Below are 18,014 nucleotides of genomic sequence, written 5' to 3'. Positions count from 1 at the left end.
CTCATGATCCCTGCACACAGCACCCTCAAGAGTGTGGGGATGGGTGGGCAGGCCTCCTAAGCCACCTTTCCAGATAGACCCACAGATCTGCCCTGACCCTCATCCAAGGGACCAACCTGTGCACCCCTCCCAACCCAGGGAGCCAGCAAGGGAATGTGTTACTCATTTTTCACTCTTTCCCGAAGCACAACTCAGAAGAAAGCCCTGCCTGAATTTCTCGTCAGTTTCTTTAAGTTTCTAGGTCAATTCCTTGTGAATTTCTATGAAGTTCTGGAATATGTCAGACTATAAACTACAGGATTCCGCATTTACCTGTGTATGAAGAATGAGATAAAGCCCACTATTTTGATCTAGCTGGTGCTGTCAATAATAACAAAAGGTAAAAACAGGTGTGAAGTTCTGTTTGATATTTTGAGCCTATCGCCTAAAATGATCATGGTTGAAAATGCATACCCAAAGCATCAAATATAGTCTGTGTAGAAAACAGCTCTAGAAATGTTCCTTCTCGTAAAACCTACGAATTTTTTAAAACTTTTTTTTTAAAGACATCATTATACACTCGATGCACTTTATGTTACCGGCTTCAGGGAGAAGACGTTCAGAACTGTCAACAAATTCATTTGGCCTGCCGGGGAGAGCGCGAACGTGATGTCATCGCGACGTGGGGCGCGAGCCGGCGTTGTGGCGGAAGTCCTGCGTCGTTACCACCGAGACGCACGGGGATGGGCGACTGCCGCCGCCGCCGGCTGCTCTTCCGTGTCGCGTCCTTGCGCGCCCCCGCGTGGCAGTCAGCGTGAAGGCCAGCCTCTGGCTTTTGCGGCTCCGCGGCGAGTCGCCTTGCGGCTCCGGTCGCCCTGAATCCGCGCTGTGCCCAGCTCCCTGCCCGGCCCAGCGCCAGACGAGGGGCGACACCTCGAGGTAAAATCTAGGAGGTACAGGAGGCTAACTCTGCAAGAGGCCCTGTCGTCCCGGAGAGGCCTCTCAGCGGCGCAGAAGAGCGGGTGCGATGATGGAGGAGCAGGAATGCGATTTAGGGAAGTCGTGTGCCCGCTCTGAGGCAGCGGCGGCTGCCCAGCCCGCGGGGTCCCCAGGGGAGGCCCCCGCGGTCGCCGCGGAGTCCCCGGAGCTCGCGAACTACAGTAGCAAGTGCGTGTTCTGCCGGATCGCGGCGCACCAGGAACCCGGCACCGAACTCCTACACTGTGAGGTGGGCTGCGACGCGCGCCCGGGCGTGGGTGGATCCGGAGCGCCCCGGGGGCTCCGCTTAGGGGGCCTCCGCTTAGGGGGGCCTCCGCTTAGGGGGACCTCGCCGGCGTGGATCCGGTGGGGACGGTCCTGCGTAAATGGAGCTGGGGGAGGCTGGGTGTCCTAGTGATACAGACAGGCTGGTTTCTCCAGGCGCCGGGAGTGCCGCCGGCCTCCTTTACTGTTCTAAGGGGAGAAAAGGCAGAGAGAAAATCTCTCTCCGCAGCTGCCTAGGTGGTCGGTAGACAATAGTGACCTCTGATTTTATTAAAGGAACCTCGCCCTGCCCCGCCCCCCACCTCACTTTTCTAGACACTGCCTTTACATTCTGCAAATACTGATACTGAAAACAAACTAGTGGAAGATAGGTAATGGTGATTGTGAAAAGCCCATTTGTTAGATCGACTGAAAATAGGCTGGCAGAACTGGTCCGTGGTCACGCTATTAGTTAATAGATTCCGATTTCCACTAAAGAGTCCAGTTCCTTAGAAGTGTTATTATCAGTTGGGATATGTGGAAATTTTCAGAGCATTTAGACTCTGCTTAGATATTTTAAAACAGATATCGGGTAGGCACTTTCGTCTACCAGCTTGACTCGCCTTTAGAGAAACAGTCATTTGAAAGAGCTCCAAAGATTCTGGGCTGTGTTTTTGTTTTGTAGTAATCATTCATTTGTTAAAAGTAAATTGAATTCCTTCTAAGCACTGTTGGAGATTCAGTGGTGAACAAGGTAAATAAAAGCTAGTAGTCCCTGTTTACATTTTATAATCTAAAGGGTGGAGTCAGTACAGACAGCAGAGGCAGCTGATAGTACTCCTTGCTACGGTGAGATGGTTTTACCACCTGCAGTATTTTGCAAGGCCCGTGGGAGGGGCACCTGACCAGATCTGAAGGGTTAGGGAAGACCTTCCAGAGGAAGTAAGACGTGAAAAAATAAGTATGATCAGGTGAGGAGGTGGAGAGAAGAATGTCTTCGGTCAAGAGAACTTTCTGCGGTTTGGTCTCTGCCACAGGCAAATAGAAATTCAATCTAACTGGAACATAGAGTTTGAAAGGGTGAGTGGTAAAAGATGAGGGTGGAGAAGTAAGCGAGGGCCAATTATTAAGGCTGTTGTACTTCATATTAAGCAGTTTGGGCTTTATTTGTAGAGTGAAGGGAAGGAAACTCCACCGTTTATTGCTGCTGTTCATGCTGGGTTGGAAGAAAGGGGTTGAGGAATTCCATGAAAACGTTTGAGCTTTGAAAGATCATCTGGTACCCTGGGGGAGAATGATTTGGAGAGGACCAGGCTGGAGGCATGGAGATTGGTTATGAAGCTGTTGAGGTAATCCAGCCTGATGATGGCCTGACATAAGATGTAGTAATGGAGATGAAGAAAAGCAGATCAATTTAGGAATAATTAGGAGTCTGACAATGCTGAGGTCTGCATCTCTAACCCAGATGATAGGAACTGCCAGCTTATAGGTGGAAATTGAAAAGAGGGAAATTAACAAGATCACCTAGGACATATTTGTAGAGTAGGGAAGGGATCCCTGCACAGAACTCTAAAGAACACTACCACCGTAAGAGAGGTGGAGGATGAAGACCTGGAAAGGGGACAGAGAAACAGAGGGGAAGCTAGGAAAGCAAAGAGAAAGGAATTTGTTGAGAAGATAGGGGTTGGTAGCAATATCCACGTTCCCTCATCCTCATATCTGGGTTGGATGACTCTCCTGTATGCATGCAGAGAGGCCAACTTAGATTAGAACTGGTTTTGTCCCCAGGGTGATGACCATTGACCTTCAGGAGAACAACTGCAGTGCAGTGATGGGGCAGAGGGCAGATGGTTGATTAAAAAAACCCCGAGAGTCAATCTAAAACATTGAAGACAGCAAATACAGACAACTTCTGAAGGAAGTTTGGCAGTTTTGGGGAGAAGGGAGAGAGAGTGGTAACTACGGGAGGAGGTGGAGTTAAGTAAGAGAAAGTTTTTTGAAACAAGGAAGTCTTTGGTATGCTTAAATGCTGATGGGCAGGTGCCAATGGACAGAGGTTTAAACCGGCCCCAAGAGGTAGAGCTTTGTCCCTGGGAAAGAGGAAACTCAGTCACCCGTCCATTACTCAGTATTTACATGGGTGCCTTCTCTGTGCCAGACACTGCCGGAGGCATTGGGATACAGAAACAAATAAAATGAGCGAAACCCTCCCGTCCTTGTGGCCCTTACATTCTACTCACAGGAAATACACAGTAAGCAACATAATAAATAAAATGCATAGTTTCTTAGATGGGGAACAACAAAAGAGAAAAGGGATGCAGTTTTAAACTTTTAGTAAGGAAATGCTTCACTAAGAAGGTGGCATTTGAGGACTTCCCGGGTAGTCCAGTGGTTAAGAATCCGCCTGCCAATGCAGGGGACACAGGTTTGATCCCTGGTCGGGAACTAAGACCTCACGTGCCCTGGAACAACCGGGCCCGTGCGCCACAGCTACTGAGCTGGAGCCCACGTCTGCATGCCGCAGCGGGAGATTCCGTAGAACACGGCCGGGATCCTGTGTGCCACAGCTAAGATCTGATGCAGCCAGATCAATTTTTAAAAAAATTTTTTAAAAAAGAAAGTGTCATTTGAATAAAGCTCTGAAGAAGGAAAAGGAGCAAAGTATATGGTTTATTCTTTATAAAGTACAGCAATGTCATGTAGAATATGACAGATCCACAGTATATTTATAATATTCAAGTATCATGTGGTGTCACTGGAGACCAGTTTGTCAGTCACCTAAAGCTTAGATGAGCAGTGTGGATACTGATCACTTCTTGGCAAATCGACGGGGAAACAGTGACAGACTTTCTTTTTGGGGACTCCAAAATCACTGCAGATGGTGACTACAGTCATGAAATTAAAAGACGCTTACTCCTTGGAAGGAAAGTTATGACCAACCTAGACAGCATATTAAAAAGCAGAGACATTACTTTGCCAACAAAAGTCCATCTAGTCAAGGCTATGGTTTTTCCAGTGGTCATGTATGGATGTGAGAGTTGGACTGTGAAGAAGGCTGAGTGATGAAGAATTGATGCTTTTGAACTGTGGTGTTGAAGACTCTTAAGAGTCCCTTGGACTGCAAGGAGACCCAAGCAGTCCATCCTAAAGGAGATCAGTCCTGAATATTCATTGGAGGGACTGATGCTGAAGCTGAAACTCCAGTACTTTGACCATCTGATGCAAGGAACTGACTCATTTGAAAAGACCCTGATGCTGGGAAAGATTGAAGGCGGGAGGAGAAGGGGACGACAGAGGATGAGATGGTTGGATGGCATCACCAACTCAGTGGACGTGAGCTGGGTAAACTCCAGGAGTTTGTGATGGACAGGGAGGCCTGGCGTGCTGCAGTCCATGGGTGGGGAAAGAGTCGGACACGACTGAGTGGCTGAACTGAACTGAACTGATGGATACTGATAAGGAAGTTCATGATACCTGTATTGCCTTTCATCATCATTCTTGTTGAAATCGAGATTATTAGGATGCATATGAGGCTCTTGTCCCAGTTGAATTTTAGTTCTTGGAGTGGAGAACTAATGAGCAACAGTGCATTCTGTCAGTGTTTCTGAGGGAAACTATGATTATTGATACTGATTTTGTTTAGTTTTTACTTAATTTTTAGGTATAAGAAATTGAATAAGCTTATTTAGGGAATATAGATTTTTCTCTTGGAAAAGCCTGAAACTCAAATGTTAATAGGTTGAAAGACTCACTGTTTTGTTTCCTTTTTTCCTTACATTACTGTGTAGAGTTTATAAAATAGAAAACTGATGCCATACATATCTTAGCACAATATACTGGAGTTTGTTTTCAATATTTTGAGTCTTTTTTAATGCTGTAAAGTGGCAAATAAAAAATTTTTTTTGTAGAAAAAGTTTTAAAATGTAATCCCATGTAGTTGCTAGATGATGCTATAATTGAAGAAAACGTGACTTTGGAAAAAAACTAAATTTAAAAAAGAATTTATCAAACTTGCTATGATTCTGTAGTCAAACCTTTAAAAGTACATATTAGGAGGAGAAAAACCTTAGGGTAGAGATTGAGAAATATATAATGAAATCTTAAAAATTCTGGGATTATAGTAATGGATTTAATAGCTTCATTCATAATTGTTTCCTTGAAATTGACTTTATATAAGTCCTTTTCTTCTCTGGGATAAATGAGTGTCTCATGAAGGAAGCTAAAGCTTGTCTTTATGGACGTAATGCATAGTCACAAAATTGCCCAATGGAGATTAGTTGTAATGTGAGTACCATTTCCATATCAGACTGAGATTTATGATGTTTAACATGTGCCTCAACCGCATTAGGAAATTCTTTTTAAAAATTCACTAACAAATGACACATTTTTTTCCTTCAGAATGAAGACCTAGTTTGCTTCAAAGATATCAAGCCAGCAGCACCTCATCATTATCTTGTGGTACCAAAGAAGCATTTTGAAAACTGCAAATATCTAAAGAAAGATCAGATAGAACTCAGTAAGTGGATGGTGGTATTCTTCACGGTCATATCATCTTGAACAGGCATCAGTGATGGCAGTGACAATTGAAATAGTTTAGCCAGGTATTGTGATAAAGGAGCATTGTGGCTTTTTAAACTTTCATTATGAAAAATTTCCAATATATGCAAAATTAAAGAAAATATTTAGTATAATATTTATGTACTTATCATCCAACCTCAACATTTATTAACTCGAAGCCAGGCTCAGTAGTTGTGGCACACGGGCCTTGCTGCTCTGTGGCATGGGGGATCTTCCCAGATCATGGATCGAACCTATTTCTCCTGCGCTGGCAGGCAGACTCTTTACCACTGAGCCATCAGGGAAGCCCCTTAAGTATTTACTAATTTTTTTTTTAAGAGGGAGAAATGTGTTTATGCTTGCTTTTCTTTTTCTAATATTTCTTTTCTTCTTAAAAGCTTTTATAACTGTTGCAAATCAAATGTTACTAATTTTGAAGCAGCAGAGTAGATGTTTGGGATTTCATTATATAATACTGTTTTCACTGATCTTGTGTATATTTGAATATCTTCATAATAAACCTTTAAAAGTCCTTGCAATTAATTTTTTTTAGTCTTTAAAGTTGGGAAAATAATAAGCATATGGAAGAGCTTAGTAGCAGTGTCAAGCCCTGTGACTGTAATTGACATTAATAGAACTTTACCTAACTATAGAATACATATTTTGTTATGAGCACATGTTCACCAAGATATATTCTGGACAATAAGTCGCAATACATTTTCAAATGATCAAAATCTTATATGTTGTATGATGACAATGGAATTAAATTGAAGAAATAATAAAATCTAGAATAGTACTGAATATTTTAAAATTAACACAATTTTAAGTAACTTCTAAATAGTTCAAAAAGGACAATATTTTGAATTGATTAGTAATAAAAATATATATCAAAGGATTATAGAAGGTAGCTAAAGTGCATAGAGTAAAATTTATAGCTTTAAGTGCTTATGTTAGAAAGGGAGGTATAAAACCAATGACCTGTTTTCAGTTTAGGACACTAGAAAGAGGCAAGCAAAATCAGATCAAAATAAGTATAAAGAAGGAAATAATAGAGTAGATATCAATGAAATAGGAAAAAGACAATTGGTTTTGCTTAATGTAGTTTGGATCTGATTTTAAGTGAATGTATAACATGATTGCATTGTCTTCTCAATGATCTATTTTTATCATTATAAAATGTTCCTTTTTAATCTCTGGAAATACTTCTTGTGTCTATTTTGTATGATATTGATTTAGATACTCCCAACTTTCTTATCACTTACTGTTTGCCTTGGGTATCTTTTTCTATCCTTGTGTTGTTGTTGAGTCATTAAGTTGTATCCAGCTCTTTTGAGACCCCATGGACTGTAGCCTGTCAGGCTTCTCTGTTCATGGGATTTCCTGGGCAAGCATACTGGAGTGGGTTGCCGTTTTCTTCTCTACAGGAGCTTTCCGACCCAAGGATGGAAGCTGTGTTCCCTGCATTGGCAGGCGGATTCTTTACCTCTGAGCCGCCAGGGAAGCCGCTTCTATCCTTCACTTACAATAAATTGAATATGTATATTTAAAGACGTGAAGATAGCAATGTTATTGTATCTGGCACTTTAAAAAAACAATGTAATGTGGAAATCTCTGTCTTTTAATTGGAGTGTTTAGTTCAGAAACATTTAATATAACTATTGACATAAGTTGGATTTAGGTCCACTATCTTGCCATTTGTTTTCTATTTGTCCCACTTGCTTTTTGTTGCCCTGTTTCTTTCTTGCCTTTCTGTGGTTGATCAAACATACTTTTTTTCCAAACATACTTTTAATATTCCACTTTAATTTATCTCCTGTCATTTTAGCCATTTTTCTTTGTATTTTTTTAAAGTAATTGCTATAGAGAAATTAAAATATACATCCTGCAATTATAACAGCCTACTTAGAGTTAGCATTGTATCAGATGTTCTCATTTATATTTCATCTATATACTTTATAATGCCATGTGACTGTTAAAATGATTAAATAGTCATATGTCCTTTAAAGAAATTAAAAGAAAAAACAGTCTTTTTTATTTATTCAGATCTTTGGCATCTTGGGGGTATTTTTTTTTTTCAAATTATACGTTCAAGAATAGTTTTATGTTGAAAGCAAAAGCAAGTTGAATAATCACACAGGTCTCCATATTGAACAAGAAACTAGGCAACACTCTTCTGAATATTTTCAGTTTAACTTGTCATCCAGTTAAAATCTCGGGACAAGATTTATGGTGCTGAAAGTCCTTCTCTATCTTGTTATATGGACTGTAGCGTGCTTCTACCATCTCTCTCTTATTTTAAATTCTTTTCATTGAAGTGTAGTTGATTTTCAATATTGTGTTAGTTTCAGGAATACAGCATAGCGATTCAGTTATACATGTATGTATATATATTCTTTTTCAAATTCTTTTTCCTTACAGGTTACAACAAAATCCTGAGTATAGTTCCCTGTGTTAATACAGTAGGTCCTTGTTGGTTATCTGTTTTACATATAGTAGTGTATGTATGTTCATTCCAGCCTCCTAATTTAACCTTACCCCACCCCCTCGAATCTTGGGAGTCTTTTGAAAGAAAACAAGATACAGTCTGGCTTGAGCTTTTTTTTTTTTTTTTTTGACACAGTGGTACTGACCTTGTCATGGAAGCCTTCCCACTCAAGCCTGACTTACGAGAAGCACTGATAGCAATGATTTTTTAAACCTCATTGTGACAACTATCCTCTGCAGATTCTCTCACTCCTTCCCTTTATAAATGCTTGATTACACCATTCAGAAACAGAAGGGATCTAAAGTTTGGCATTGTGCTCTGAAGATACTAGGTTGCCAAAAATGTTTTAATTTAATGGGGAAGCACATCCCATCTGAAGACCCTGAAACACTGAGACCAAGATGCTAAGGCAGATGAGAGTTTGGAAGCCAAAACAAACCTTTAGTCACAGCTGGGCTAGTATAAACGGGTGTCACATCCCTAATTTGAGTTCAAAGACAAGCTCAAAGTTTTCTTGTCTTCTTAACTCAGACAGTTTTTGTGTAGATACTTGGTTTCCTTATTATTAGAATTAGACCACAGTAGGATCAGATGTCCTAAATAGTATCACTTGATAATATCCCTCAAGAGCTGTTTAGAGTCAGCTCACATGTGATAGCTTGTGATAGGTTGAACCTTCATTCAAGTGTTGATCAGCAAACGTCTCAGTAACTTAGAGCTGTTGAAGAAATCTTTAAATGTGTATCCATTTGATACGACTTTTTACTAGGATCTAAAAGTTCGGGTTAATAACTAGGTAATGAACTTAACGTCTCCTATAGCATAATGTAGTTTCTTTCCTGTTTTGCAGTTGAGAACATGGTAACTGCTGGAAAAGCCATTCTAGAAAGGAATAATTTCACTGACTTTGAAAATACAAGGTATGTATACTTGCAGATAGAAACCAATACATACAGTTGGTTTTTCTCAAATGTTATTTCCTCGGGAAAATGAAAGTAGAGATGCAGAGTTCATGGTTTAAATGCAGTTTTCCTGAAAGTGAACATATTGTTCATTGGTAAATTTAATAAACAAAACTTCTTTTCACATCTCAACATCGTGTAATAATCTCCACTTACAGTTTGGACAGACAAGTATATTCAAGCAGTGGGCAGGTAGAGTTAACTTACTTAGTCTTTTTTGTTTAGTATGTGCATTCCTATAAAATTATGTATAAATTGAATTTCCTTATGAAAAAAAAAATCTAACTTACTTTTAGTATTCAAGAAACTTAAAGTGATGACAAAGCTTTTTTAGTGATGGTAAGGAAATGACTACGTTATTCAGGAGAAAGCATGCCATCTACTGGTCATGTCTTAGAACTAAGGACCCCCTACTTTAATCAGTGTCCAGTGACTAAGCAGTTTTTAGGAGAATTAAAGATAATATGATAAGAACTGAAGTAAGACATAATGCCAGCTCAGAATTCATAAGAGTTACACAGTGCCATAATATTCTGTGAAAGCTTTTCTTGATGAAGAGTTTATCTTACTGTGAACTTCAACATGAGAAAGAACTGGGTGAATGGAAGAGTTGTTTGAGTCTACTTTAGGTAACCTGTTTTGGGTATCTTTGATATTTTTGTGTTTTAACCTGAAAATATAGTTGTAAACCATGGTAGAACTAATCTGTCAGTTATCTCGTACTTTTGTGTTTCAGAATGGGTTTCCATGTGTCCCCCTTCTGTTCCATTTCCCACTTGCACCTTCATGTTCTGGCACCAGCTGATCAGCTGAGCTTCATGTCAAGATTGGTTTATAGAGTGAATTCCTATTGGTTTATCACAGTGAGTGTTAATGTTATGTTACGCTAGCAGCATACAAAAACATTTGTCCTTTTGGTTGTAGTTTTTCTTTTCTTGGCAACAGTAAACACTTATAACCTCTTAGATTTGGTCATCTGTTTTAACATACTATTTGCACATATCCAAAACAATCCTTTTAATTTGGGGGACTTTCCAGGTCATCAAATCTGTAGGAAGAGGCACCGTGGTGACGTCTCTGAATTGTAAGCAGAGGAGATGATATAGAAGTTCGTGGCATTAATAGTTCTGAATTCTGGCTCCATTAGTTATTCAGGTGACCACGTGCAAGTTACTTAAAGTTTTTAAGGCCCAAGTTTTTTGTCTACTACTGACTTATGGGTAATCGTGCCTGCCTCTAGGGTTCAGAAGAGGATTGATGATTTAATTAACATGGTGCAGTGGTAAGGAGTCCGCCTGCCAATGCAGGTTCAATCCCTGGGTCAGGAAGATCCTGTGGAGAAGGAAATGGCAAGCCGATCCAGTATTCTCGCCTGGAAAATTCAGTTGACAGATGAGCTAGGTGGGCTGTAGTCCATGGGGTTGCAAAGAGTTGGACACCACTGAGCGACTGAGCACACACACACATAAACACACACGTGTGCACAAAGTGCTTAAAACTGTACCTTGCAGATAGTAAGGGTCAGTAAAGGCAGCCTCTATCATCATTAGCCTCTTTGTAGAAACAGAGGCAAGTAGCATCAGCTACTAAACCTGAAGTTGAAGCTGTGAGTTTCGAAAATTGCAGAATTCTGCTTTGCTAGAGCAACAGTATGATAGAATTCTACTGATTATAAGCTTGTAATCTGACAGTCAAACTTTGTTATTAAATGACTCTGTCTTTCCAGGGCCACTTGACTAGTAATTTACCGGTTTCTTATATGTCCATGATGACAAGGTGACCTGTAGGAGCTATATCTGAAAAACCATCAAATTATAAATTAAGTGATTACCATTAGTTAATATATATTATTATTATAGTCATATTACAGGAGAAATGAAAAAACATTTGATTTTTAGAAAATTCACATTTCAGACTTATTCTCTCTTTCTTCAGCTTGTCCAGAGTATTTTCTTTAATTAAAAATATATTTAAGATGTACGTGTGTGCATGCTAAGTTGCTTCAGTCATGTCCGACTCTGTGTGACCCCATGGACTGTAACCTGCCAGGCTCCTCTGTCCATGGAATTTTCCAGGCAGGAATACTGGAATGGATTGCCATGCCCTCCTCCAGTGGATCTTCCTGACCTAGGAATCGAACACCCGTCTGTTACATCTCCTGCATTGGCAGATGAGTTCCTTAGCACTAGTGCCAGCTGGGAAGCCAAGACGTTATGTGTACTTCAGATTACAAAATGGGACATTTTGTAGGAAGCTGGTGTGATCTCTTTAAAAGATTGGTATGACAAAAAAGAGGTATTTTTTTAAAATCTGTATTTCTAATTTTCTATACTATGTTTTATAATAAAAAATAATCTAAATATATTTTTTATTACTTCTAAACTGTATTCCTTATAAGATTTTTTGGTTGGGAAAAAAACGAATGAACAAAGTTATGATATCTGTTAATGGTTCATCCTAGGAATCGAACTCTTCTTAAATATAGATATTAAGTATATATTATGAGACTTTGAAAAAATCAAAGTAAAGATATTAACATTTATTCTGAAATCTTATATAGTATTCCAGATATATAAGATGATTGAGTAAAATATCTGAAATAATATAACTAAAAGACCTTAGTTTTTATTCTTTTTTAAATAGATTTTTTTTTAAGGATTTTAGGTTCACAGCAAAATTGAATGGAAAGTTCAAAGAGTTCCCATATATCCTGTGTCCCCACATACTCACAATCTCTCCCGCTATCAGCATCCTACACCACAGTGATAAATTTGTTATAATCCGTGGAACTACATTGATGCATCATTATCACTCAAAGTCCATAGTTTTTATTAGGGTTCATTCTTTGTGTAGTATATACTGTGGCTTTGGACAAGTGTATCATGACATATATCCATATGTATATCCATATATCCATGTAGTACCATGCAGAGTAGTTAAAGTGCCCTAAAAATCCTCTGTGCTCTGATCATTCATTTCTCCCTGCTGCTTAACCTCTGGTAACCACTGATTTTTTTTTTTTTTTTTTTGGTAAGCCTCCAGTTTTGCCTTTTCCAGAATATCATATAGTTAGAATCATATTGTATGTAGCCTTTTCACTTCTTCCACTTAGTAAAATGCATTTCAAGTTCCTCCATATATAGTTTACTTCTTGATTTTTAAAAAAATAATTCTTATTGCGCTTGGGCTGTGCTGGGTCTTGGTTGCTGCCTGGGCTTTTCTCTAGTCGTGGCGAGTGGGAGGCACTCTCTTTGCTCCTTGCGGTGGCTTCTCTTTGTGGAGCACAGGCCCCCGGGTGCACGGACTTCAGCAGTTGTGGCCCATGGGCTCGGGAATCACAGCTCCTGGGCGCTGGAAAGCAGGCTCAATGGTTGTGGGACACAGGCTCAGTTGCTCTACAGCCTGTGGGATCCTCCCTGGCCAGGGACTGAACCCTTGTCCCTTGCATCCGCAGGCAGATTCTTTTACTCTGAGCCACTAGGGAAGCCCCCCTAGTTTACTTTATAATACTTTAGTGTTATATTTCTTTTTCTTTTTGAAAATTTCTGACAAATAGGCAATGTGGATAAAAATCTGCCTATTTATGTACAAAATATTAAATGAACACCTTTACTATAGTTTAAAAACAATTGAGAGTTTTTTGTAAGATTCTTAGGAAAAGAATATGTAGTATCCAGCTCTTGTGTTGTGGCTTATTATAATAGGAGTGCCAGTAAAATTATTTCATATAGGCTATGATAATTAGAATAAAGATATGTTATTTTTTTTAATTACAGGCCGATTATTTGATTGAAAAACTAAGAACATGAAAATGTCAACGTGGAAGATTTCCTAATCTTGGCTTAACATAGACTAATATTTTGGTCTCTTTGAAGTCTAATCACAATTGTAAGGATCACTGGGTTTTATGAGAAGCTATTACTGGGTAGCTTTAAATTGTTTCTTCATGTTTGTTTCCTGAAATGTGTGATATGGTCATATAATTTCTTTGTCATTGACTTTGTTTTAATGGTTCCTTGTCTAAGGTATAAGATACTATAGATAAAATCCGATTAAAACAAATTCTGTTAATCAAGAAGGGCTCTGTATTTTTTTAGGAAATTCAAATATTTTTATTTCTCAGTAAGTAGTTATAATAATTATTTATTTATGAAGAATAAACTGGTATAAAAGTACTTTGTTGTAACCTTTGTTATATGAAGGAGAAAAAGAAATTACTTATTGATTGTTCTGTAATTAATTTCAAAATAAAGAGTACCATACTACACAGTGATCTCTGATCTTGATGGAAAGAATTGTATATGTTGTCACTTACAGATTTCAGATGCTGGTTTTCACTTCCTGAAACCTAGCATCTTTGTAATAAATTGGTACTGAAAGCTATAAAGTATATATAAAGTAATTTTTCTCTAACAGTGAATTTGCTACAACAAATCAATTTGGCTATCCAAGAGAATTCATCGTAATAGAATTTTACTTGTAAGTATATAAATGGGGAAGAAACATGAAGTGGTTTTATTAAAATATTAAAAACTGGAGGAACCTGCTGCTTGATAGCTTGTTTACTATACCAAAGGAAAATTAGAATTAAAAAGTGATTAGACCTGTCTTTTATCATGAACAAGCCCTGACTTGAAAGTAGAGATGGATAGGCTTGGATGAGAAAATTTACTTTAATAGTATATTAATGTTATTAATAAATCATTTCATGAGACATATTTCTTTAAGAATTGTCTTTTGGTGCTAATCTATACTAATAGCAGCGAATGTGAATGAAAAATAAGCACTGAAAGCTAATCTTACGTTGTGCCAGTGTATAATTGTACCATGTACATGAATATAAATGAACATAAGGTTTAAAGTATATTAAAGTATCGATCTTAGAAATAATCCAAGAAGACTAGTTTTTTTTTTTTTTCCTTCCTTTTTGGGGGGCAATATATTAAACATAGTTTTAAGTCATGAAATACTATAATTACAATGTTTAGTTACAATCTCTAGAATCAATATTGCCTGGTTCATTTATTCATTCAATAAACGTTTGCTGAGCATTTAACTGTATCAGGCACTGCCAGGATCAGGAAATATAGAAGTGAGAGAGGACCATCTGCCTTTAATTGCTAATACAAGGATCAGACAAAACCAGTGAGTACAAGTTTGTATGTTAAGTATCAAAATGTCCATAGCAGAGTCTGTGAAGAGGGAAACACTGGAGACAGGTGGCAGTAGAGCTAAGCATTTGTGACTCAGAGTTAGGCAGGTAGATAGTGGAAGTTAAGGCCGAGAGATCAACGTGTACTTTCCTTGGGTTTTGCCTCCGTTATTATTGATGTTACAATTGAATATCCAGATTCCATTGTGTTCACTGGAGGTGGAGAGAGGGGTTATGGGCTCTCAAAATCATATTTGCAAGTATTTCGGCACTACTGTATTAAGTAGCTTGCTGAGCACCTACACAGATTCGCAGTTACATGTTCCTGTAAATCAGTTCAGCCGGGAGCAGCTTCTTCAGAAAAGGAGTTTTCAACATGTGCAACGTGTTGTACTGTGTGACCTTGTAGTGACATAATGGACAGTATTATGATAATAACATGTAAGGTATCTAAGGAGTTCTCAGAATTCTCAGATGCCGTATGGGTTTCTTAAAAAATACTGATTAGCCATTTGATTTAATTTATATGGGATTATACCTTCTCATAGTAAGCTTTTCTCCTTTTCTGGAAAACCCTTGGAGCCTTAAATTTTTAGTGACACTTCTCCTGTCAAGATTAATAATCAAATTATGCCAATTGAAATTCACTCAGCTTTTGCCATAGTTTAATTATTATGTTTATTTAAGTATATAGTTTAATTATGTTTATTTAATTATTAATATTTGGTAACTCTAGCTACTAAAGTTATAACATTAGCTCAGTACAAATGCTAATTCATAACCTGTCCTAAAAATGTTTAAAGTAGTATCAAGAGCATTATTTATGCATGTTGTGATACTATTTTTGGTAACTGCAGAATGGTAAAATTATTAATAATGAACTATTTCAAACTGTGTTTACTTAGCTAAATTTCTGCTAAATAAATACGGAAAAATACTGTGTGAAATTTTGTCTCTCTGGACTTTAAAAAAAAATTGTTTTTGAAAGACTTTACTTTTTTAGAGTAGTTTTAGGTTGATGGTGGAACTGGGAGAAAGGTACGTAGATTTCTTATACTTCCTACCCCACACATGCAAAGCCTCTCCCATTATCAAGGTTCCCCACCAGAGAGGTGCATTTGTTATTAATACAACTGATTAGCTTTAATTGACACATCAGAACCACCCCAAAGTTCATCAGTTCAGTTCAGTCGCTCAGTCGTGTCTGACTCTTTTTGATGCCATGGACTGCAACACACCAGGCCTCCCTGTCCATCATCAACTCCTGAGTTTACTCAAACTCATGTCCATTGAGTCGGTGATGCCATCCAACCATCTCATCCTCTGTCATCCCCTTCTCCTCCTGCCTTCAGTCTTTCCCGGCATCAGGGTCTTTTCAAATAGTCAGCTCTTCGCATCAGGTGGCCCAAGTATTGCAGTTTCAGCTTCAACATCAGTCCTTCCAATGAACACCCAGGACTGATCTCCTTTAGGATGGACTGGTTGGATCTCCTTGCAGTCCAAGGGACTCTCAAGAGTCTTCTCCAACACCACAGTTCAAAAGCATCAATTCTTTGGTGCTCAGCTTCCTTAATAGTCCAACTCTCACATCCGTACATGACCACTGGAAAAACGATAGCCTTGACTAGACGGACCGTTGTTGACAAAGTAATATCTCTGCTTTTTAATATGCTGTCTAGGTTGGTCATAACTTTCCTTCCAAGGAGTAAGCGTCTTTTTATTTCACGGTTGCAGTCACCATCCAAAGTTCATAGTTTATCTTAAAAACAAGTTTACTCTTGGTGTTGTGCATTCTATGGGTTTGGGCAAATATACAATGAATGACATGTAGGAGCTTCCCAGGTGGCTCAGTGGGTAAAGAATCCACCTGCAATGCAAGAGACCGGTTCAATCCCTGGGTCAGGAAGATCCCCTGGAGGGCATGGCAACCCAGACCAGGATTCTCGCCTGGTGGGCTGCAGTCCATTAGGGTTGCAGAGTCAGTCACGACTGAGCACACACAGACGCTCCCTAATGACATGTATCATTATGGTATCATACAGACTGTGTATTTTGAAGGACCCTGAAACAAAAATCAGTTCATTCCTCTAAGTGTCCAGAGTCTCTGCCTTTCCAGACACTCATCCTGTCTTGCCTTGAGTGTTACTAGAATCTGTTGACTGGGCTTTCTGCCTCCATTATTGGTTCTTCTCTAACACAGCCTACATCAGAGTTCATTCTAAATTACTGACCTTATTATGCAATTTTCTTTCTTATGAAAATGTCCTATTTCCTCTCAAGATTATTCATCAACCTTTTCACCTTTATCTCCTGTACTCATAGTCCACATCCCAGATGTTTTTTACTATTTCAACTAAACTGAGCACACCTTTGAAAATCTGTTCCCTTTTAAAGACCAGGTTAAAATGTTACCTCCTTAGGGGAGTCATGTCTGATACTTCCCATCCTCAACCACAGCATCATTAAATGTACCATCAGCTGTGGTCCATGACATTTTATTTTCCTAGCATAGACCTTACACAGTCTAGCCAGGATATATGGTGTATTTCTTGCCATTGGATTTAAAACTCTTAGTTGGATGATTTTTTAACCTTGTATTCCCACTGCCTTAACCCAGTGACTGATGCATAATACCAGTCAGGAAATACTGTATTTTAATTTCTGCATCTCTTAAAACGTTATCATAACAAACCAAAATCTGGTCAAGCACCATGATAATGATTTCAGGCAGTTTTCAATCCAAAAATCAAGAGTACAACCTAGATGTCAGGACCTTCCTGGCATTATGGCAGTGTCCATGACCAATATAACTCAGGTGTGAAGTCTCTGCGATTCCAAAGAATCCACCCCCATCAAGCATTTCATGCAGCTAACAACCAAACATTTGCAGGGCAAGGGGAAAGTGCTATCTAGCTCCTGCCATCTTGACTCACTTTACATCTTCTCTCCTTGCCTTGGGGACACATTTATCTCACTTTCACTCTGAAATTTTAAAACTTGCTCTGAAGCCTCAGTTCTAATCACCATGCCTGGGCCACAAGACATCACCTACTTTAGGAGGTTATCCTGGAAAATCACCATGGCCAGAGGAGCCTGGCGGGCTACAGTCTATAGGGTCACAAAGAGTCAGACACGACTGAAGTGAGTTAGCACAGGAGGCTATACTAGGTACTTTCTCAGCTAAGGAGATTTGTCTTTGATTCTCATTCTGGCTAGTAGGAGAGGAATATTTTCTTGTTATATCTTCTGAGAAAATATTTGCAGTGTTTTGCAAATTTATCACATACATTCTCTTCCCAAAGGTGGGTGCGAAGAAGGCAAAACATGCTATTATCTCTGGTACCTGGGACCCCAAGCCCGTCCATCATCCATGCCACTCTCTCCTGGGCAGTGTTTCTCAAACCCCAGTGTGCATTCGAATCACCTCATGGGCTCACTGAAAACAGACCTACACTGGAGTGTCTGATGTAGGGTGGGGCAGGATTTTGCATTTCTGAGTGGTTCCCAGGTGATAAGCTGGTGGCTGCCCAGTAAATAAAAGCTGAGGAGTTTTTAAAAAATAGCTGTGTTCAGGCCACATGCCAGACAAATTAGAGTCTCTGGAGATAGATTCCAGGCCTTGTAGTTTTAAAAAGTA

The 18,014-nt window shown here is 39.1% G+C and overlaps 1 protein-coding gene across 1 annotated transcript; it reads left to right on the top strand.

The window, feature by feature from the left end:
* The first annotated feature begins 833 nt into the window (after positions 1 to 833).
* On the top strand, positions 834 to 13,400 carry HINT3 (histidine triad nucleotide binding protein 3). Its single transcript, XM_065911622.1, has 5 exons — positions 834 to 1,207; positions 5,620 to 5,737; positions 9,114 to 9,183; positions 9,962 to 10,088; positions 13,002 to 13,400. Exons 1-5 carry the CDS (start codon positions 1,007 to 1,009, stop codon positions 13,032 to 13,034), a joined length of 549 nt encoding a protein of 182 aa, XP_065767694.1. The 5' UTR covers positions 834 to 1,006; the 3' UTR covers positions 13,035 to 13,400.
* The last annotated feature ends 4,614 nt before the right edge of the window (positions 13,401 to 18,014 follow it).

This window comes from Muntiacus reevesi, chromosome 19 (genome assembly GCF_963930625.1).
Source record: "Muntiacus reevesi chromosome 19, mMunRee1.1, whole genome shotgun sequence".
Lineage (NCBI taxonomy): Eukaryota > Metazoa > Chordata > Mammalia > Artiodactyla > Cervidae > Muntiacus > Muntiacus reevesi.
The sequence above is the reverse complement of the archived record's forward strand: the minus strand, read 5'-3'. Positions and strand labels throughout refer to the sequence as shown.